We start from the raw sequence: 23,268 nt of genomic DNA on the forward strand, positions 1-23,268 counted from the left end.
ATTTCAGAGTTCCAAATCAAAGAATTTTTCAACAAAGACCCCAAGCTTCTCAGAGTTTAAATTTAAAAAAAGAAAGCAGGCAAAACCTGTAGTTAACTTTGACACACTCCAAAAAGGCAAATCACTAGGAAATGCAGCAGAAATTAAATAAATAGCCTAACATGAGGCACAAAAACAAGAGGAGACTTATGGTGTGGCCAGCAGAGGCATTCAAACATTTCGTCAGCAGGATTCCAGCCAACCTCCGAAGCTCACTTTTATAAGCCAGCCCCAGGCATCCCAGAGCAAGATGTAGCTGTGTAGTCTACTTCTCCATAGCTGCTTTAGAGGGGCTGGCAACGTGGCTCAGCAGGCTTGCCACAGAGCCATGGCAAAGAATGGACTTGTAATTTGCATCCTGGTGATCACCTTACTCCTGGACCAGACCACCAGCCACACGTCCAGATTAAAGGCCAGGAAGCACAGCAAACGTCGAGTGAGAGGTAACGGGGCTTCTCAGTCAAGCAAAATTCTAGGCTTACACAGTGTGGGGAGGTGCTAGACAATGTTAATTTCCAAACTCCCCCAGGAGACTGTCTTTGGTGATGGCACCATACCATCATCCCTATATGGCATTTCAGGGGATTAAGTGAACTTTTAATTCTCTGGGATACTTTATTTTAAAGTAACAAGGCTGCTGGGTTTAAAAAAAAAAAAAAAAAAACAGGGAAAAAATTTGATAAGAATTCTGTGTTGTATATTTTTTGTTAGGTGGGCTTAAATAGAATGTGCTTCAGAGAAAGCTCACCTGGCTATCTGAACACCTGGTGTTATTAATATGGGGCAAGAGGAGTGTATTAACAGAGCAAACTGTTTCACTAGTAGATATTGACTAACTCAATTCAGTTATATTTTAAGATAACTATAATCTTATTGAATGCATAGCAGAGGATAGAGCTTTTGGTAATTGTGACTTCCTGTTTTGTCATTAGTTATCATTAGCTGTATTTCCATATCCTTGGCAGCATAAGGACAACCTATACCATATATTTAAACTTTTTCATGTCAGAGACATTGAATCTCTCCAACTTAAAAAAATCAATATGCAAAGTCATCTAGTATTTGAAGGCATTGTGATACAAAATTGAATCTCCCGGCAACCTCAAATGAGTGACTTGAATTGGGTTAACAGGTTAAAGAAACCGAAAAGAGCAATGACGATAGTGAGGTGTTTGCAATATGTTGAAATCTAAGCAAAAGAAAAAAACAAGACACAGGGTCATGTTTTATCACATCCTCTGCATCATTTTCATTTCAGGATATTTCAGATTCTGACTTTATTTCCTTATTTTCACTTCATTAGTAACAACACACACACAAATTTCAACAAGGTTAAAGTCTATTTGACATGACAGATGGCTGGGGGGTAAAAAGGGGTCTTGTGCTTTAATGATTATACACTACCATTTTTCAGGGACATTTATTTACAAAATTAAGGTCTGGTGCAAGGTTGTTTTTTTTTTTTTTTTTGAGACAGTCTCGCTCTGTCGCCCAGGCTGGAGGGCAGTGGCACAATCTTGTCTCACTGCAACCTCCACCTCCTGGGTTCACGCCATTCTCCTGCCTCAGCCTCCCAAGTAGCTGGGACTACAGGTGCCCGCCACCATGCTCGGCTAATTTTTTTGTATTTTTAGGAGAGACGAGGTTTCACTGTGTTAGCCAGGATGATCTCAATCTCCTGACCTCGTGATTCGTCAGCCTCGACCTCCCAAAGTGCTGGGACTACAGGCGTGAGCCACCGCACCCGGCTAGTGCGAGGTTTCTTAAGTGGAATCTTTTTTCCTTACAAAATACTGTACTTCTTTCAGTGAAAGATTAAAATATTTCTCATGAGTAGATGGAACATATTGCTAAAGATGATATCAAAAGGAGGGGGGAGAGAGAAGATACTGGGTGATGTGGCACATTTCTGTAGCCAGCGTTTCTTCACCCCTGGATGGAGTGGCACTCCTCGTGAGAGTGGTGATCACCCAGTAGGAATGTGTGAAGAGGGTCTGAATGTGACTGCATGTGCATGTGGGTGCTGTGTGGGTGTTTCTGAAGTAATTGCAGCTTAGGTCACATCCAGGTTATCCAGGGGCCTCCCTCCTCTTCCTCCTTCCACTCTCTTCTCTCTCCCCACCTTCTTTCCCACTTCTTTACCCCCTTCTTCCCCACTCTCTCCCTCATAACCTCGTGTGCATGCAAATGTTTTAAAAAAAAAAAAAAACTGCCTGGGTACACACCTCTTAAACGTCATTCCCCCAATATAGTTTTTGCTACTTTTTGCCATTAGGTCCAAGAAAGTAGATTCTACAGTAGGTGAAGCAATAAACCTAAACTGGTCAAGCGATTATATCCCCACCCATCCATATACTTTTAAAACAGTTTAAGTACCTTGAAATATAATAATACCAGTGTTTACGAGATCAAAAGTGAAAGCCATCTTTTCTCTCCCAATCCTCACCACAAAATTATCCATTATTAACTATCAGGTAATACTATTCCCAGAAGTTTTGTGCTTTGTTTTTTGTAGGGTTGTTTGTTTTGAGACAGAGTCTCACTCTGTCACCCAGGCTGGAGTGCAGTGGTGTGATCTCGGCTCACTGCAACCTCTACCCACCAGGTTCAAACAATTCTAGTGCCTCAGCCTCTCAAGTAGCTGGGACTACAGGTGCTCGCCACCATACCCAGGTGATATTTGTACACACATATTTTTTAGTATAGATGGGGTTTCACCACGTTGGCCAGGCTAGTCTCAAACTCCTGACCTCAGGTGATGGGATTGCAGGCGTGAGCCATCATACCCGGCCATGCAGAATGTTTGGCTAGGCAAATAAATTTATTTCATCTATTAAACCTTGGAGAGTTACCAGTATAAGCAATACTTTATTCATTTTAACAGCTGCATAATATTCCATTCTTTGGATGGGTCATCACTTAATCTGATCTCTCCCAATACATCTCTTTTTGATTCAATAACCCCAAGTAACTGCTTTGCACACATATTGCTCCCCATGTTAGGATGTTATGAGACATTTCCAGAAGTAAAATTGCAGGTTAATTATACTTTCTAATTGTCCCTCCAAATGATAACACCAATCCATCTTCTGTGTATGGGAGTGCCCATTCCCATATACTTTGACAACCCAACATCATGTAATGGTTTTACTGGCCATGTCTTCTGGGAATGATTTTTGTGTTTCTACACTATGTCTACCTCTGGAGAGCAACAATAAAATGAAAGGGAGCCTTCCGGGGGACACAAAACAGCAATTGAATAATTTAGCTTCAAACACAAGATCTCTCTGGTACTTGCTTCATAGGTCTCAAATTATGTGTTGCATTCATGAATAAAATATGACTTTCACAGCTCAGTAGTTGTTCTACATATTCCCTTTGTTTGTTGTACACGAAAGACATCTACATCAGGTACAAAGGATGGAAGCTATAGCCCAGTCCCTGGATAATGAATTTCATAACCATCTCCCAGGAGCCTAATATCAATTCATGTGTCTTCATGTTAATTACAATGTTTACAAACTCCCAGTGCAGACCACTTATTTAAGGAGAATGGAGCAGGAAGCTCAGAGGGATGGGGGATGACATTTTTAGAGGTGACAGCTTATACCTTGGAAGCAAGTCTTCAGTAGTCTTTGCAAGCTCGGCCCCCACCAGCTGATGAATTTGCATTCTGAACGCACCCTTATGTTTTTTCTGGATTAAATCGTCACGTAGACAAAAATCTTTGGGTTATAGTAGTTCTGAGCTGAGCTGTGGGATGCTTTGAGAACTGATATGTAGCATTAAGTAAAACAGAGGCAGGGGCCACCCCTGGATATTCCAGAAGACAGCTTCCTAACCCAAAAGAGGAAACATCTGGATTATGAAGCACATGTTTAAGGGGACAGTGAATTAGCACATGTGAATTTTAGACTGTCCTGAAAAATCCAATACAGAACATAGACTCCCTCCATGTCATCCTCACAAAGCAGCAGCTGGGGACAGTTCATACCAAGCTTTAAGTATCTTCTCTGTCTGGGGCCATGTGCTCAGGACCAAGAAGGTAGAGGCAATCGCTGTGCAGAAGCAGGTAAGAGGGATGAAAAGAGAACAGGCCGGGAGCCGGGCAAATTCAAATCCCAATTCTGCACTTTACTAGCTGGGTGACTTTCAGCAGGTGAATTCAGCTTTCTGGGACTCTATTTCTTCAGCAGAATGGAGACAGTGATAGTGTCTCTCTCAAAACACTACTGGAAGAATTGATCTCTGACAAACAGTATGGAGGCTTTTAATAATTTTTATTATGATTTATAATTCCTGCTTTCGAAGACCTCACAAGCTGCCAGTCTCTAAGAGAATCCTTATTACGCCTGAAATTTCAATTTAGACAAGGTTGCTTGTTTTCTGCCACTTACGTATAGCCAAGATTGGTCAAGGACAGCTATAAAGATCCTTTAGCCTCATCCGGGAACATACAAGACTTAAGTTGCTAATACCTAATATAGACGTATTTCTATATGAGCCTTTAGCACTTAACCCTGCTGGTAGCCACCATACCTGAGGCATGGGTTGAGTAGGAACACTGGGGACAGGGGACATGGGGACCCAAATCAGTCAGAGTATGAATTCTGCCATGTATCTTTCGACACACTCTCATTGGACTTGTCCTCATTCTTCAATGGGAATCCAATTTTTCTCCCTTCGTAGCTATGTTTGAAGAGCAAGTGAAAACAATTTTGTATACCATAAAGTGTGTATTCACTAGACTATATTATGAACACCTATTATGTGCCAAGCATCATGTTAAGCATCAGAAGCACCAAGAATAATAAGGCAGATGAAATAAGGCAAAATAAAGAATAGAAAATATAGAGAATACTCTATAAAATATGGAATAAAATAAAATGTGAACTGAGACCAGAGAATGAAGAAAAATAAGTTTCAACGAAAGATTAGCAGAAGGGATACTAAATAATAGGATAACCAGGAAAGCCTTCTCAGAAGAGGAGATATTTAAGCTTGCTAAGAATACAGGCAAGCGCTGGAGCAAGAGTGATCCTAGCAGAAGGAACACACAGGAAAGATGACATCGAGCTCATTCTCAGATGACCCTCAAAGTCAACAAGTCTAAAGTCAAAGGATGGGACTGGAGAGACAGAAGGAGCCTCATCTCACAGAAGGACCTTCTAGAATTATGATCGCCATGAAGCTCTTAGGAATCTTACTGTCCAAGTTATTTTCTTTTTCTTTTTTTCCTTCCTCCTTTCCTTCTTTCATCGTCTTTTGTTTGTTTGTTTGGTTTTTTTTTCAGACAGAGTTTCACTCCCTCACCAAGGCTGGAGTGCAGAGCCACGATCTCTGCTCACTGCAACCTCTGCCTCTCAAGTTGAAGCAATTCCCATGCCTCACCTTCCCAAATAGCTGGAATTACAGGCACTCAACACCACAGCCAGCTAATTTTTATACTTTCAGTAGAGACAGGGTTTTGCTATGTTGGCCAGGCTGATCTTGAACTCCTGGCCTCAAGTGATCCACCCGCCTTGGCCTCCCAAAGTGCTGGGATTACAGGCGTGAGCCACTTCGCCAACCCCAAGTTATTTTCACGCATTATTTTTTGTATACACTAGGCTCAGGTTCACCAAAACCACTATTGCCTCGGGTCCTACATTCCAAACCTTGATTTTATTTTAATCATATGCTTTTCATCCACCTACCCCATCCCACCCTAAAATTTTCCCCAGACAAGGATGGAGATCTGAAGACACAAATTGAAAAGCTCTGGACAGAAGTCAATGCCTTGAAGGAGATGCAAGCCCTGCAGACAGGTAAGGTGCAGACCTTCTCAGTGCCTTGTCCCAAAGGAGACAGGAAAATTTCTGGGTCAATTTCTGGGGAACAGCTTTTTAAAAGAAACATTTACAAATCAACAATGTGGCCAATAGGCCATTGGGGGTAATTGGGATTATCCCCAATGCTGGGAGATGATTGTTTTAGGAAATCAGCTTCGTTTACAACCCCATTCTCCTATATATGGGTGGTAAAGAAATAAAAATAAGTAGTTCAGGAATACATTTGAAAAGTCAGTCCATACTTATTGTCTAAAGAGTAGTGAAACAGAATGAAGCAAGTATGAAATGACTAAAATGATTAGCATTTATTGGATGATAGCTAAGTGCCTATCAGGCCGCCAGGACTCACTCGGGCCACACCCAGCCTAAGATGCTGGAAGGACATGGGTTAGAACCGCAGCTTGCCAACAGGGCAGCGCCAGTGTTCCTTTCCACAATTATGCAGCCACATGCGCTACTACCCAGGAGCTATTCTCCATGGGGTGAGGAAGCGAGCCATGTGGGCAGGTTCGGAAACAGCCCTGGTTTACAAGGCTCATCCCCCAAGGAGCTAATATCCTTTGTAGCAATTTCAAAAGCAGGGTGTTGGTCCTCACAAGAGACCTACCTCATTACAAGTTACTGCCTTCAGGGAAGACTGAAGTTATGGCTTTCCATCAAGTATTCATAACTCCCAGGCCGGATGCCTGTTACCAACCTGGGGTCATTTTTACCACAAACAATGTTGTCTAGTAACAAGGGTGACACACTCCCTTTATCAGGTTTCCGGGGGAACAGAATTAGAAAGTTAAAAGACAGTCAAATGCTTATGCAGGTGAGTTTTGTTCATCCTTTACCCACGGTCAGGTACTAGAAATTCTTTATAAACACAAATCCATTAATCCTCCAGCAACTTAAGCTATCATGATCCTGATTTTACAGATCAGGAAAGTGAGGCACAAAGAAGGTAAGTAATTTGTTCAAGACATACACAGCTAGTTAAACGTTGGAGATGAGACCTAAACCCAGGCACTACGGGCTCTGAGGCCTGACTCTCCAATGCTATGGCCTAAAACTATCTTTATGCTTGGTTTATCCTGAATAATCTAAACTATATTACCAAGGCTCAGTTATCTGCTTAAGAAAACCTCTGTCTCTCCACACGCAAAACTAGAATTTAATTCATTAATTAATTTATTTATTTTTGAGAGAAGGAGTCTTGCACTGTCGCCCGGGCTGGAGTACAATGGTGCAATCTCAGCTCACTGCAACCTCTGCCTCCCAGGTTCGCATGATTCTCCTGCTTCAGCCTCCCGAGCAGCTGGGATTATAGGCACACACCACCCCATGCAGCTAATTTTTTGTATTTTTAGTACAAACGGGGTTTCACTATGTTGGCCAGACTAGTCTTGAACTCTTGACCTTGTGATCTGCCCGCCTCTGCCTCCCTAAGTGCTGGGATTGTAGGTGTGAGCCACCACATCCAGCATTTTTTTAAAAATAAATATTAAATACCATCTAGTTCCAAAACTCCCAAAGAAATCCAGCACATAAATGGAGCTACACAGAGTACCCAGCATGTATATATCAGAACAGCATGAGGTTTAAGGCCATGTCTTGGGATAGGGCAGACCAGCGTTTGGGTAGCTGTGATCTCACATGCTGCAAAAATTACTTCATTTAAAAAAATGTGGCTGGGCGCCATGGCTCACGCCTGTAATCCCAGCACTTTGGGAGGCCGAGGCGGGCAGATCATGAGGTCAGGAGATGGAGACCATCCTGGCTAACACGGTGAAACCCCGTCTCTACGAAAAATACAAAAAATTAGCTGGCCGTGGTGGCGGGTGCCTGTAGTCCCAGCTACTCGGGAGGCTGAGGCAGGAGAATGGCGTGAATCCGGGAGGCGGAGCTTGCAGTGAGCCGAGATCGCGCCACTGCACTCCAGCCTGGGCGACAGAGCGAGACTCCATCTCAAAAAAAAAAAAAAAAGAAAAGAAAAATGCTAAGGTGTTACAAGTAACAACTTCTCTAAGCCTAAATATCCTGATATGTAAAATAGGGGTAATAAAATGCAACTTCATGGGGTTGTCAAGATTATGTGACTTAATTTATGTAAAGGTATGTTGTCGGGCACATAGAAAATTGTAATCGTTGTCTCATCATTATCATACTTCATTCCACAAATACTTATTGCTATTTGCCAAGTCCAGCCCTAGTCATAATATACTCAAAATGCATCTTCATATGTTAAATTTCACATCTTCACAGTCTGTCTCCGAGGCACTAAAGTTCACAAGAAATGCTACCTTGCTTCAGAAGGTTTGAAGCATTTCCATGAGGCCAACGAAGACTGCATTTCCAAAGGAGGAATCCTGGTTATCCCCAGGAACTCCGACGAAATCAACGCCCTCCGAGACTATGGGAAAAGGAGTCTGCCAGGTGTCAATGACTTTTGGCTGGGCATCAATGACATGGTCACGGAAGGCAAGTTTGTTGATGTCAATGGAGTGGCTATCTCCTTCCTCAACTGGGACCGTGCACAGCCTAACGGTGGCAAGCGGGAAAACTGTGTCCTGTTCTCCCAATCAGCTCAGGGCAAGTGGAGTGACGAGGCCTGTCGCAGCAGCAAGAGGTACATATGCGAGTTCAGCATCCCTCAATAGGCCTTTCTGCAATGTGTCCTCCAAGCAAGATTCATCATAACTTATAGGTTGATGATCTCTAAGAAGATTGTAATTTTTACTTATCAAAAAATTGCAACACAAGATCAACGTCCATAGCAATATGACAGCGTCAGCCAATTTTGCTAACATATTTCTTTGGGATTTTGCCCTTCCTGGGGTATAGGGGATCAGAAATATTGATCCATGTGCACGGAGATAAAATGGCTCCTGCTAAACAGACTAAAATCTTTCTCTCTAGTCTTTCTGACTTGTATAAACCGAGTCTGTTTTCAAAAAATCACAGTAGCAATGCATCTCATCACTCCGGAAAAGCAAGCTTAGGCTACCTGAAAGATTTTCCCTTGGAAGTTTAGCGTATATTTTATTAACAAGAATTCCCTAAATCAGAGACTCTAGGGGCTATATAATCCAAAAACTTTATAGCCTGTTGCTCATTCTGTCCCATGCTGGCAATAATACCTTGTTAGCCCATTACCCTTTTTTTGAATTGCTCCATCTCCTGGTGGGACTTGTATCTTGTCTGCCATATCAGAACACAAATCCCTGAAGAGGTTCTGATTTTTTTTTTCCTGCATGCCTACCCATTTTCTGGAAGTTTCCAACCGCAATTTGAAAGGAAATGACAAGGTGCATATGTGATCAATTTTCACTCCCACCACTGCATTACAACCTCTAACTTAAATGGGTAATCCTAAGGCAGATCAAAGAAGCAGATTGCATGATAAAGGGAAATAGAAAAAAAGAATCTACATTTATTTTGCTTTAGCATTCTTACTCTCATCTTTTATGAGATTGAGAGTGGACTTAAGTATACAAAAATGTAAAAAAGGAAACGTATTTTTTTTTTAGCCATCATTATAATATTTAAGTCTATTATGGGCAACCGATCTTTGAAAGCTGAAAACTGAATTTAAAGAATGCTATCTTGGAAAACTGCATACGTCTATGCAATTTTTTATTCTGCCAAGTGCTATTCTGCTTGTTTAACTAGATTGTACAAAATAACTTCGTTGCTTAATATTAAATTACAACGTTTAGACTTGGAGGGAAATGGGCTATTTAGAAGCAAACAATTTTAAATATATTCTGTTCTTCAAAAAAATAGTTTTTAAACATTGAATGTGTTTTGTGAACAATATCCCACTTTGCAAACTTCAACTATACATGCTTGGAATTAAGTTTTAGCTCTTTTCATTGCTCAATAATAAACCCTGAATTCTAATCAATAGAAAATGTGTTCGAGTGTTAATTACAGTTATTCAAACTATGTTGGTTTATATTAAACTTGGCAAAGTTTGAGGGGAATTACCCTGAATTTAATCAAACTGGTGATTCGGATATACTCAGAGAACAATTTTACCTGGCAAGGAAGAGGTATGGTCTGGCTAGAGGAGGGAAACTTTTAAAAAATTTTACCTGCAGAGGCTGGGCGCAGTGGCTCACGCCTGTAATCCCAGCTCTTTAGGAAGCTGAGGTGGGTGTATCACTTGAGCTCAAGTGTTCAAGACCAACCTGGGCAACCTGGCAAAACCCTGTCTCTACACAAAGTACCAAAATAAACCAGGTGTGGTAAGGCATGCCTGTGATCCCAGCTACTCAGGAGAGTGAGGTGGGAGGATTTATTGCACTCAGGAAACTGAGGCTACAATGAGCTCAGATTGTGCCACTACACTCCAGCCTGGATGACAGAGCATGACCTTGTCTCAAAACAACAAAAAATGTAGCTGGAATTATTTCTGGTTGACCTTGGCCAACTCCCTACTTCCAACATAACCACAGTCTTCCTAAAGATAATGACCATAATGAAATGGGTGGACACTGGTGAGTAAGTACATTCTCTTCACATTTCAGGTACTATGCTAGATCTTATATAATTCTCATTTATCTTGAGAACAACCCTGAGAATTCAACCCTGAGAATTAGTCTCTAGAATTATTTCATATTACAGAAGAAGGAAAATAAGAGAGATAAGTTGCCCTAAATCACATGCCAAGACATAGTGGAACTGTCACTGGAACTTAACAAGCTGACTCAGATCCTGTATCCTTAGTAACCATGGGGAGCAATAAAAGGTAAAGCTCATTCAGAAAAGCAATGGGAGTGGTTCTAATCCAGCATCTCAATTTCCTCAGGTGAAGTAACAATTTGGACTAACAGCTGACCTTGAGAAGCACTCAGTCTGAGGCCACTTCACAGAAGGTGTTTTTCCTTCCCCCTTTGCAAGGGCCCAAACAAAGACAAAGACAACCACTGTTACTGAGCATGGTGGTTCAAGCCCCTAATCCCAACGACATCAGAGACTGAGGCAGGAGGATCACTTGAGGCCAGGAGTTCAAGACCAGCCTGGACAACACAGCAAGACATGGTCTCTAAAAAAAAATTTAAAAACTAGCCAGGTGTGATGGCACATAACTGGAGTCCCAGCTAGTTGCGAGGGTGAGGCAGCGGGATTGCTTGAGACCAGGAGTTCGAGGCTACAAGGAGCCATGATTGTATGACTTGACTCCAGCCTGGGCAACAGGCAGAGTGAGACCCTATCTATTAGAAAAAAAAAAAAAGAAAGAAAGAAAAAGAAAAAGAAACAACATTTGAAGATGATTCATTAAGTAAGGGAATCCTTCCCAAAGTGCCTCAACAAGACCAAGCGAGTAAGTTAATGCAAAGGAATAGATGAAGGTTAGTGACATCAAGATGAGGGTTAGCGAATATCAAGATCAGTTAGCAAGACAAAGTGCAGATGATGGGAAACAGCAAAACTGGAAGGAATGGATTAAGAGATTACCTGGTTTGTTCTTGGGTCTAACTCATGACCTTGACTGTTACTTAACCAACAGACCAGCTGAAAGTCACACCCACAAGATTCCTAACCTAGACTTCTCTTTGGTCTGCTTTGCCTGTTGGGTAATATCCAGCAAACAACTGGTCTTCAGGCAGGAATAAGAAATCATTTTTAACTCTCAAGCCAACTTTTTTTTTTTTTTTTTTTTTTTGAGGCAGGGTCTTGCTTTGTCACCCAGGCTGCAGTGCAATGGCACAAACATGGCTCATTGCAGCCTCAACCTCCTGGGCTCAAAGCAGCAGGGACCACAGGCATGTGCTATCATGCCCACCTAATTTTTACTTTTGTAGAGACAGGGGTCTTGCCATGTTGCCCAGGCTGGTCTAGAACTCCTGGGCTCAGGCGATCTTCCCGCCTCAGCCTTCCAAACCTCTGGGATTACAGGCATAAGCCCATGCTCCCAGCCTCCGGCCAACTCTTATGTCTCCATAAAAAGCTGTCTGGACTACAGGGTAGAGAAGCATCCCGAAGCCTGGTGGAAAGAATGACATAAGCAATTAGCAATGTCTCCCCAACAAGGTCATGCTCAGAGGATGTGAACGTTGTATCATGTAAGTGTCAGGTGATAAAACTTTGACTGTAAGTGACATCTTCGGGAAGATAGGCATTTCCCATCTTCCTGAAGATGTCAGTTACATTCGAAGCCCAAACAGTCTAGGCTCCCCATAAACGTTACCAGGATGCTGATTCTAATCTTTAGAACAGTGCTTCTCCAACTTTTAAATACTTGCAGATCACGTGAGGCCCTTGTCAAACCACAGATCCCATGGGGCTGGGCTGATTCCAACAAGCTCCCAGTGGACACCAAGTCTAGACCACATAACACAGCGTGAGTAGCAAGGTTCTAAAGTTTTAGCTGCTTGTCCAGACACCATCTCTGATTAATTGTAGCAGTTCTGCTGCTTGCTAGCAGAAAAGTCAAGGGTAGATTTACAGTTCTTCTGAGTAAAGAACAATACACAGAACAATTTTCTACTTACCAAAGATGCTTCCATCCACATCATTAAGTGAGATAACAAGAATAATCAGTAAGTTAAAGGAAACACCTACAACACACTCAGGCTCAATTAATGTTTTGAAGGAGAACTGGCTTATTGAAAGGCTCAATGGCTTCTTTCTCTTTCCCACTTGTCTGGTTGACCTTGGCCAACTCCCTACTCCAACATAACCATAGTCTTCCTAAAGATAATGACCATAATGAAATGGGTAGACACTGGTAAGTAAGTGCATTCTCCTCACATTTCAGGTACTGTGCTAGATCTTATATAACGCTTATTCTGGGCAGCGCTTCTTATCTAAAAATAAAGTTCTATTACCAGAGGCCAAGAATTTGAGGCTGCAGTGCACTATGGTTACACCCATAAATAGCCACTGCACTCTAGCCCGGGCAACACAGTGAAGCCCCATCTCGAAAGACAGTAAAAAAATAAAGAAATTCTCTCAGATTAGCAAGAACTTCCATAACATCACCAAAAAAGACACATCAAACAAACAAAATCCAAAAAATTTAGTGTTTGGGGCATGCAATAAAAACATCAAATTTTAGCAAGCTCACTATCTTATTTAATCTGATACAAGAAATTCAAAGGGTATCTACTAACGGTAATAGGTAATATATATAGGGAGAAAGTCAGTCATAGCACGCAATAGAGCAAGACTCCCTACGGATGTCTGCAAAGACAATGTTAGTACCTCTAATTACACATGGCATCAAGCAGGTTAATTACTATCTGATTTTTTCTAAACTGACACCCACAAAATGGAAAATAGTTTAAATAAAATTCTGCTAAGGAACTATCAATTGAATATACAATAGTCAAAAACATGTGCACACATGCCAGCAAGCAAAGCTGACACTTCTCCTCTCAGTGTGGGTGGTTCAGCGAGGTATCTGCAGCCCACACAGAACCAATCAGATTATTTTCCAGTGGTTGTCACCCGGAAACTGGGAGCAATGAAACCGTTTCCCCGGAACATGTTCAATTAGGACAAAGTAAATTTAGGACTTCTGGCAGAATTCTTTCTTTCTAGATGAGTGCAATGTGCAGAATGAAGACAAACAAAGATAAGCAGTGATGAGAAATAGGGGGGCAAGGATGGAAGGAGAGGGAAGGGAAAGAAAATAGGGAGAAAATGTGCGTGTTCAGATAGTTCTTAGTTCATCATTTCAATCCCCTAAGGCCCTGGTTCTATTTCTGTACATTCTATGAGCTGCCCCACAATTCCTCCAAACTACAGAACACAATTTCTCCTTTTCATTTGCGCTAGTTTGAGTTGGGACATCAGCCAGGATAGGCTAGGTTATGATGCAGTAACAATCTCAAAACCTGAGTGGCTTCAAACAGCAAAGGTTTACTGCTCTCCCTCATTTTCATATTCATCGTGCATTAAAAAGGGGCTCTTCTGTGCATTGTGCCCACTCTAGAAACCAGCAGATGGAGAAGCAACTATATAGAATGCTGTCATTCTCTTCACCAGAGGAAAAGAGTTTTGGAGAGACTCACAACAGCCATTAAATGATCTGATACAGAAATAGTAAACATTTCCACTCTGAGGGAGACCTGCAAGTGCAATTCTGCCATGTGCGCAGGAGATAGAGAGCTCGAATACTTGGCGGTGATCAGCATGTCTCCCACAGTTGGGTTTCTGTCACTTGCAATCAAAATAATTCTGATTAACATAAGCTATGAAGAGAAATGAGACTACAAAGACCTGTATTCCAATTGAAAGAGAAAATGGGTTCATGGACATAAGTAGATAGCAGTAGAAAAGTATCTCATAGTTGGTAAATGGAAGCTGAGTTCAAAGCTTCAAAAGCTGGAAGTCATTTTAACTGTTTAACTGTATAAATTGGAATTATTACATGCAACTCCAAAGGCAGGTTCTTCGCATCTGTGATAGCTTTCTAGAAGTGGGACATGCATTTTTAAGTTGGGAGATGGTATGAGCAAATTTTTTCTTATTAAAAGCCAATTATTCCAGTTGTCCAATATATTTAATCTACCCAAGTAGAGTGACCATAGATTACATTCCAATTTGCCCTGGAGAGTGCCGATGAATGACAATTGTTTGAAAATTTATAGCACCCTTTTTCACTCTGAAAGTTTCCCAGTTTGGGTAATAAATTATACTGTCATCCTAACTATAACTCAGGCTTTGTTTCAGAGGTTTGATGATCTTGCCTATACCTATATTTTAAAATCACCTTCCACTCCTTTCATGGAGGAGCCCTACACTTGAGACAAACTATGCTACTCGTGGGAAACTAAATGCACCATTAATTTACACCAGCAGCACTCTGATCATATTTCTCTTTCCTCTGTCTAGAACTCTTTCTCATTTTGTTTCTGGTGATTTTTTTTTTTTTTTTTTTGAGGCGGAGTCTCACTCTGTCACCCAGGCTGGAGTGCAGTGGCACGATCTCAGCTCACTGCAAGCTCCGCCTCCCGGGCTCACGCCATTCCCCTGCCTCAGCCTCTCCGAGTAGCTGGGACTACAGGCGCCCACCACCACGCCAGGCTAATTTTTTGTATTTTTAGTAGAGACGGGGTTTCACCGTGGTCTCAATCTCCTGACCTCGTGATCTGCCCGCCTCGGCCTCCCAAAGTGCTGGGATTACAAGCGTGAGCCGCCGCGCCCGGCCTCTGGTGACTTTTTTCTCTTTATTTTATATTCATCACAATGGTGACCTTTTCTGCCCTCTTGCAAGACATATTTCTTCCTCTGTGCATTCATAATACCTTATATAACTCACAGCCCTTATTGCATTTGTCTAACAATGGACAAGTATTATCATATTATCCTCCCCTACTTCAAACCTTTCAATGGCTTTCCAAGTTTCTTAAAAACAAAACTTTAACGTGGCCTGGAAATGCTACAAGGTCTTGCCCTTCATCCCTCTCCATTCTCTCTTCCCTCTACTTTTGTACTGCCACTGTTTGTGGGTACCAATCTCCTCCTGTCACAAATATTTGCATACAAACTCTTCCTTCATCTAGTTAAACCTTGATCATTCTTCAAACTTTAGCTAATCAAGACTTCAGGGAAACTTTCTATGGACTCCCTTAACAGCACTTAAGAATGTGCTTGGCTGCAAGTAAATAAGATATGACTAACAGCGGATTAAGCAAATAGGAATTTTTATTATTACATAACAAGAAGTCTGCAAGTGAGCAACTGCAACATTCTTTGTTTCAGAAAATCAATAAGGCCAGGATTGATGTTTCTGCTATTTTGTTGGCCTTTTCTCATAATCGTAAGTTGTCTGCTGCAACTCCAGACATCACATCCACATTCAAGGTATAAAGACACGTAGAATAGCATCACCAGCCTGGTTTGCCCCTCTTTTGACCAACATCCTCCAGCAGACTGCAGTTTGTTTTGTTGGTCGGAACTCTGCTATATGAATGCCCTGAACCATGAAAGGCTGGAAAAGGAGACATTGTTGTACATTTTGTCACCCCAAACAAGATTAGGGTTAATAAGAATAGAAAGTGTTTAAGTAACAGGCTCTGCCAGCATCAAATCCCCTTGTAAATTCTCATAGCACCAATACCTCCTGCCTGTTTCAATTTTTCAGATGTGATGTTACATTTATGTTTATTTCTCTTATTAGACTATAAGCTCCAACAGCTCAGAACTAGAAAAATTGTTTTTTGATTATATTTCCAGAGAAATATGATGTTTGGTAGAGGCTCAATATGTAAATGCTGATGGAATAAATGAGTTAATGCACTAACATATTTCTTCTTTTCAAGGGTTAAGTGCAAGCACTATTCTCTATGCCCCAGATTCTAAGCATTATGTTAAGTCTCATTAAATCAATGAACTAAATAATTTGATCAAGTTATTTTATCAGAGAACACAAAGCTTTAAAAGAAACTTCTGTTTTCAGTCAAAACAAATTATTTACCTCCATACCTAAATACTTTCCATTCTTCTGAAGTTTGGTTTATTAAAAACAATAACAAGAACCAAAAACTGCATCAAAACTGTACCCAGAGGAGCCAAAAGCTAGTGTATTATCATGGGATACGTTACTGGTGATGAATGGCTAACAAATGCAGGACTCAATAGCCAATAGCTAAACTGACATGGGAAGATCAAAGCCTCTGTAAAGTGAGAGCTTTCTGGGCTCTAGTCCCTGGACTGAAGGAAATAAACCAAAACATCTTCACGAAAGAGATTTTACACATTACTGCCTCTAACTTGGTATCATTTGGCTACTCTGTTCAGATTAAAAAAAGAAAAAAAAAATCAATGAAGTACTTGGATGAGACTTCAATAGAACACTCAACAGAATATTTTTAAAGCTTTGATTTCCAAAACTGTTATAAACAAAAGCAGTTGCTCTAATCACAATAATTGGACTCTGAACAAGCTATGGCACACATTCAGCAACCAATTCAATGGGTTAAAGAACCAAACTAGGGATCTCAAATACATGGCACCTGGGCCCCTGTCTTTGTGTGTTTGTGCTGCAGTAACAGAATAGCAGACACTGTGTAAATTATAAAGGGCAGAAATGTATCAGCTCACATTTCTGGAGGCTGGGGAGTTCAAGACCAAGGAGCTGGTATCTGGAAAGGGTCTTATTGTATCATCATCCCCCGGGGGGAAGGCAGAAGTACAAGAAAGTGCATGTGAGAGACAGACAGAGAGAGAGCAGGGAGCTTAACTCACCCTTTTGTAATGGCACTAATTGCATTCATGAGGGCAGAACTCTCATGGCCTAATCACCTCTTACAGTTCCCACCTTCCGTACAGTTACAATGGAAACCAAATTTCAACAAGTGTTTTAGAGGGAACTAACCAACTGTAGCAACCCCAATTTCCCCCTCCGTTGTCCACACCAGACATCCTGAATTCATCATACAGTCCTTGTCAGGGATGGAATTCCAGCAGCCAGCACTTGGTCATCAGGATTGGCATAGGAGAACACATTCATAACCCCTTGGGGTTATACACACCCTGAAAATCTTTCCCACCAATTCAAGGTCACCAGTTCCCTAACTCTGACACACCATGGACGCTCATTCAGAGGATGAGATGATTTAGGAATTACAGCAAACCTTCCCCATCTGTTCATTGTCATTCATCTCCACGCTTCTCACATGTTCATCCTCAGTTTGACAGTTTGGTACACCTAGAAAAAAGGCCAGACACCCTAACCCTGGCATTCAAGGCTGTCCACAATCTGGTCTTAGACTATCCCTCTAGCCTTGTTTCTCACTGCAGTCTTTCACTTATACTGTGTATAGTGGGTTTAATAGAGACCCCCAAAATTCATTTCTATCCAGAACTTCCAAACATAATCTTATTTGGAAATAGGGTCTTTTTTTAGAGGCAAGGTCTTACTCTGTCACCCAGGCTGGAGGGCAGTGGCACAATCACAGTTCAATGCAGCCTCAACTTCCGGGGCTCAGCTAATCTTTAAAATTTTTATATAGGCAAGAACTCACTATGATGCCTCAAACTCCTGAAACTCAAGGGATCCTCCCATCTCAACCCCCACAAAGTGCAGGGATTACAGGCACGAACCACCACACCCAGCCGGAAATAGGGTCTTTGCAGACTGCATTAGTTTGCTAGGACTTTCATAATAATGTAACATAGACTGGGTGGTTTAAACAGAAATATACTTTATCACAGTTCTGGAGGCTGTAAGTCCAAGATCAAAGCATCAGCACAGTTGGTTCCTTCTAAGGGGCTGTCTTCTCAGCTTATAGACGGCCATCTTCTGGTGTCTTCACAGTCTTTTCTATGTGTGTCTGTGCCCTAATCTCTTCTTATAAGGGCATAAGTTATACTGGGTTAGGGTCTATCCCTATGATCTCATTTTACCCTAAATACCTCTTTCAAGGCCCTATCTCCAAATACAGTCATGGATCACTTAACTACAGGGTTATATTCTGAGAAATGTGGCATTAGGCAATGTTTTTCTTGTGCAAACATCATAGAGTGTCCTTACACAAACCTAAGTGGTATAGCCTACTACACACCTAGGCCATGTGGTGTAGCCTAATGCTCCTAAGCTACAAACCTGTACAGTGTGTTGCTGTACTAAATCCTGCCGGCAATGGTAACACAATGCTAAGTATTTGTGTATCTAAACATAACTAAATGTAGGAAAGGTACAGTAAAAATATGGTATTATAATCCTGCGCAACCACAGTCGTATATGCGGTCCATCATTGATTGAAATGTCTTTATGCAGCCCATGACTATACACATTTTGAGGTAGAGGGATCAGGACTTCAACATAGGAATTTGAGGGGCTATGACACAAATATGTGTTAAAATCGGGTCATACTGGATTAGGATGGACTCTAAGTCCAATGATTGATGTTCTTATAAGAAAAGGAGAAGAGACTCAAATATGGCTCTCTCCTGGCTTCTGGTGGTCGCTGGCGATCCTTGAGGTGCCTTGGCTTGGTGCTATATCATCCTAGCCTCTGCTCCAACATCACTTGCCTTTCTTCTCCATGTGAGCCACCACACCCGGCCATTGTCTGTTTTTTGTTTTTTTTTTGTGGGGGACGGAGTCTCACTCTGTCACCCAGGCTGGAGTGCAGTGGCACGATCTTGGCTCACTGCAAGCTCTGCCTCCTGGATTCACACCATTCTCCTGCCTCAGCCTCCCGAGTAGCTGGGACTACAGGTGCCCGCGACCACGCCAGGCTAATTTTTTATATTTTTAGTAGAGATGGGGTTTCACCATGTTAACCAGGATGTATTGTCTGTTATTTGTAAGCCACCCTGTGTATGGTGATTTGTTACAACAGCCCCATGAAACTAATACATTGGCCTCAGTTCTAGCAACATCACTTATAATAGCCGCCATTTATGTAGCACCTGAAATGTGCCTGACACTGGTCCTCTTAGGATAGAGGAAAAAAATTATGTGCTGCAGCAGAGAATCAAAGGAAAGTTGAAAAGGGAAGGAACAAAAGAACATCCAATAAGTCTTGTGAAATTTTAAGCTCTAGTAGACTAAATAATAACAAATATCTAGTATCTGACAAATAATATTCACTTATAAGCCTTTCTATTCAAAGTTAGTTCATGGATTTCAGGGAGAATTCATTTTAAATGTCAAGAAAGATTATGGAAGCAAGGCAGAGAGAAAACCTAAAAAGCCTTTTGAAGGATTTCTGTTATTGTTCAGGTTAATGCTGGCTGAAGAATCCTCAGTTTGGGAGATATTAGTTCCTGTTATAAGTCATTATCATGAAGCTTCCCATTTATCAAGGATGTGTCTCGTGCTGAAGTAGGATTTGACACTTCAGCTGGAAGCCAGGAGGCTTGGTACCATCCTCACTGCACAAAATTCCACTAATAGACAGGTCCAGACTCAATGTCTAAAGGTACCACTCGGAGTGATATCCAAAGGCCAAACTCAACCCAACAAAGTTGGTGAGTTGCAGGAGTTCAACATCAGTGTTTGGCTCTAGTATTTTTTTTTTTTTTTTTTTTGAGATGGAATCTCACCTCTGTCATCCAGACTGGAGTGCAATGGCATGATCTTGGCTCACTGCAACCTCCACCTCCCAGGTTAAAGCAATTCTCCTGCCTCAGCCTCTCGAGTAGGTGGAATTACAGACGTACACCACCACACACAGCTTCTTTTTTGTATTTTTGTATTTTTAGTAAAGATGGGGTTTCACCACGTTGGCCAAACTGGTCTTGAACTCCTGACCTTGGGATCTGCCCACCTCAGACCTCCAAAGTGCTCAGATTACAGGTGTGAGCCACCGTGCCCGGCGTAAAGCTTTAATTCTTGTTAAATAACACTGGGATGGGTTAGAGCCAGGGACTCAAGCTCCACCCTCATCCCAAATGCAAGAGGAATAAAACACTTGCTTCACACACAGTTGGGATAATATGTGAAATATGAATAAGGTTTTAAATTAGATAATTGGGTCATCATGATTGATAATTGTGCTGTGTTTATGTAAAACCTTTTAGGAAATGCACACTGAGTTATATAGAAGTAACAGAACATCATGTCTGCAACTTGCCCTTAAATAGTTCAGAAAGAAAAAATAATCACATATATGGAGAAAATGATAATGTAATAGGGTAAGATATCAATTGGAGAATCTGGGTGAAGGTCATTTTTTGTATTATTCTTCCAACTTTTCCGTGTGCTTGAAATTATTTCAAAACAATCACCCAAATGAAAACTTTAAAACAGATAAGCAAACTAACCTCATTCAACCTCTCTAGCACAGGGTTTCTCAATCTTGGCACTATTGACATTTAGGATCTGTGGATTCTTTATCAGGAGCTGGAGTGGGTTGGGGCCGTCCTGTGCATTGTACGAAGTTTAGCAACCTCCCTGGCCTCTGACCACTGGATGCCGGTACCATGTCCCAATTGTGACAACTAAAAATAGCTCCAGATATTGCCAAATATCATCTAGGATAGCAAAAATCACCCAGCCAAGAACTACTGCTCTAGCACTTTATTTCCTGACAAGACTAATGGCGTAAGCCCAGTAGTAGCAGTAGGGGATGTTGTGGGAGAAGCAAGCTCATCTTATCTTTATCATACATACACTTCCATTCCTGCAATTCCTTCAACAAGTATCTTACCGAGCTAACGATGAGTAAGTCCAACCCTGTGCTAGATTTTGGAGGTACAGATGAGCAAAAGTTGGAAAGGACTTCTGTCCTCACAAAGCTTATCTCTAGATAGGTAAAATATATACTAAGCAAAGAAATAAATATCATTTCTAAAAATATGACAAAATGTCAACAAAAGGTTGACACGGTAAAGGAACACAAAAAATTGACAGGATGAAAATGACAAAATAAAAAACAGGGAGATGAGAGATAAAGTGACTAGGGGAGCAACGTTAGACAGGTTTGCCAACATCCTAACAGAGTCCTCTCTCCACTGAAAGAAACAGTGCGAAAGATTGATTTTATAAACCACCAGGTCAAGAGCCCAAGAAAGGAAGAGACACAAAGAGAAGTGACTTATCCTCAAATCACCCAGCAAGCCAGGGACAGGGCAGGGACTGCAATTTTGTTTCTTGTCTCAAAAACCAGAGCCTGGAACATACCAGCCAAGTTCAATGTCAGGAAATGTCAAGGGACTTGGAGTCAGAAGATCTAGACTCGGCACTTACAACCTGATTTCACATAAGACTAAGGTGTTGGGCCCCCACTTCCTCATCTATCAGTAGGAAATAAACCATCACTCACAGAATTGTGAGGTAAGATTTGAAGCCAGGGGCAGTGGCTCACCCGCAATCCCAGCACTTAAGGGAGGTGGGGGCGGGTGGATGGCTTGATCTAAGAAGTTTGAGACCAACCTGGGCAACATAACCAGACCCTGTCTCTACAAAAAAACACAAAAGTTAGCCAGGCATGGTGGCACATGGGCTGGAGCCCAGGAAGGCAAGGCTGTAGTGAGCTGTGATCATGCCACTGCACTGGCTTGAGTGACACAGTGAGACCCTGTCTCGAATAAAATAAAGTCAAGATTTGAAAATACAATTTATGAACAAAGTTTCTAGAGATGGCATCTTTAAAAAAAGTGTTGTTTCCTATAAAACCAACGTATCTTGCTACAGAAAATTATGAGCACAAAAAACATGTTAGGAACTACCCTTTACCTGTCTTTTCATTTATCCAGTTACTATTTATTGACCACAGGTATCCAGTAGTGTCTAAATAATTCTGCCATCACCCATAAAAGTTACAGAGATTACATCCAACTGTACTAAAAATTTATGTCCTACTTTATTTTACTTACAAAATAAGCATTTTTATCATTTTTATAATGTACTTTCCATGGTTCCATAATATTCCAATATACAAATCCATTTAGCACACGCATGATTGCCATGTTTTGAATCCATTTATGGTTGAAGTTTTATTTAAACGTTCTAAATACAAATGTTTAGTTGTCTTTCAATAGCAGAGGTCAAGAGAAAAAAAAAACAAAAGACACCAGGTGTGGTGGCTCATACCTACAATCCCACACTTTGGAGGCCAAGGTGAGAGGATCACTTAATCACTTAAAGCCAAGAGTTCAAGACCAGCCTGGGCAACATTAACAAGACCCTGTGTCTACAAAAAATAAACAAGTAAGCCAGACGTGGTGGCCCATGCCTGTAGTCCTAGCTATGCAAGAGATTGAGGCAGGAGGATCACTTGAGCCAAGCGAATTGAGGCTGCAATGAGCCATGATTCCACCTCTACACTCAAGCATGGTCTACAGAACAAGACCCTGTCCAAAAAACAAAAAATCAGTATTTAAATAAGTAAAAATGTTTTTCATTTTTCTAGTTTTGCATATCATGCTGTAATAAATATAATTAGTTTTTAAAGGAACACCTGTGTGATTTTTGTGTGTGGTTGACTTTTCAACTTTAGATTTTTCTCCCCTGTTGGACTTCCAGAAGTGAAATTATAGTATCAAAGAATATTTACCATAGACTCTTTGTTTCATGGTGCAAAACTGCTTTCCAAAAGGCTTGTGCAAATTCAACTGGGAATACGCTAAACATAGACATACATGACGATGGAGATCAGCATTAAATGTTACGATAGGCTGGATGTGGCGGCTCACGCCTGTAATCTCACCATTTTCGGAGGCTGAGGTGAGGGGATCACGAGGTCAAGAGATCGAGACCATCCTAGCCAACATGGGGAGACCCCATCTCCACTAAAAATACAAAAATTAGTGGGGCATGGTGGGGCACGCCTGTAATCCCAGCTACTTGGGAGGCTTAGGCAGGATAATGGCTTGAACCCCGCAGGTGGAGGTTTCAGTGAGCCGAGATCGTGCCACTGCACTCCAGCCTGGCAATAGAGCAAGACTCCGTCTCAAAAAAAAAAAAAAAAAAAAAAAATTGTAGTGGTTTATGACTGGTAACTTTTTT

General features: G+C 41.4%; 1 protein-coding gene across 1 annotated transcript; it reads left to right on the forward strand.

Moving 5' to 3' along the window:
• The first annotated feature begins 286 nt into the window (after positions 1–286).
• Positions 287–9,761, forward strand: CLEC3A (C-type lectin domain family 3 member A). Its single transcript, XM_055299640.1, has 3 exons — positions 287–482; positions 5,763–5,846; positions 8,118–9,761. The coding sequence occupies exons 1-3, from the start codon at positions 368–370 to the stop codon at positions 8,510–8,512; spliced, it is 594 nt and encodes a 197-aa protein (XP_055155615.1). The 5' UTR covers positions 287–367; the 3' UTR covers positions 8,513–9,761.
• The last annotated feature ends 13,507 nt before the right edge of the window (positions 9,762–23,268 follow it).

Source organism: Symphalangus syndactylus, chromosome 11, assembly GCF_028878055.3.
Source record: "Symphalangus syndactylus isolate Jambi chromosome 11, NHGRI_mSymSyn1-v2.1_pri, whole genome shotgun sequence".
In the NCBI taxonomy this organism is placed as follows: Eukaryota; Metazoa; Chordata; class Mammalia; order Primates; family Hylobatidae; genus Symphalangus; species Symphalangus syndactylus.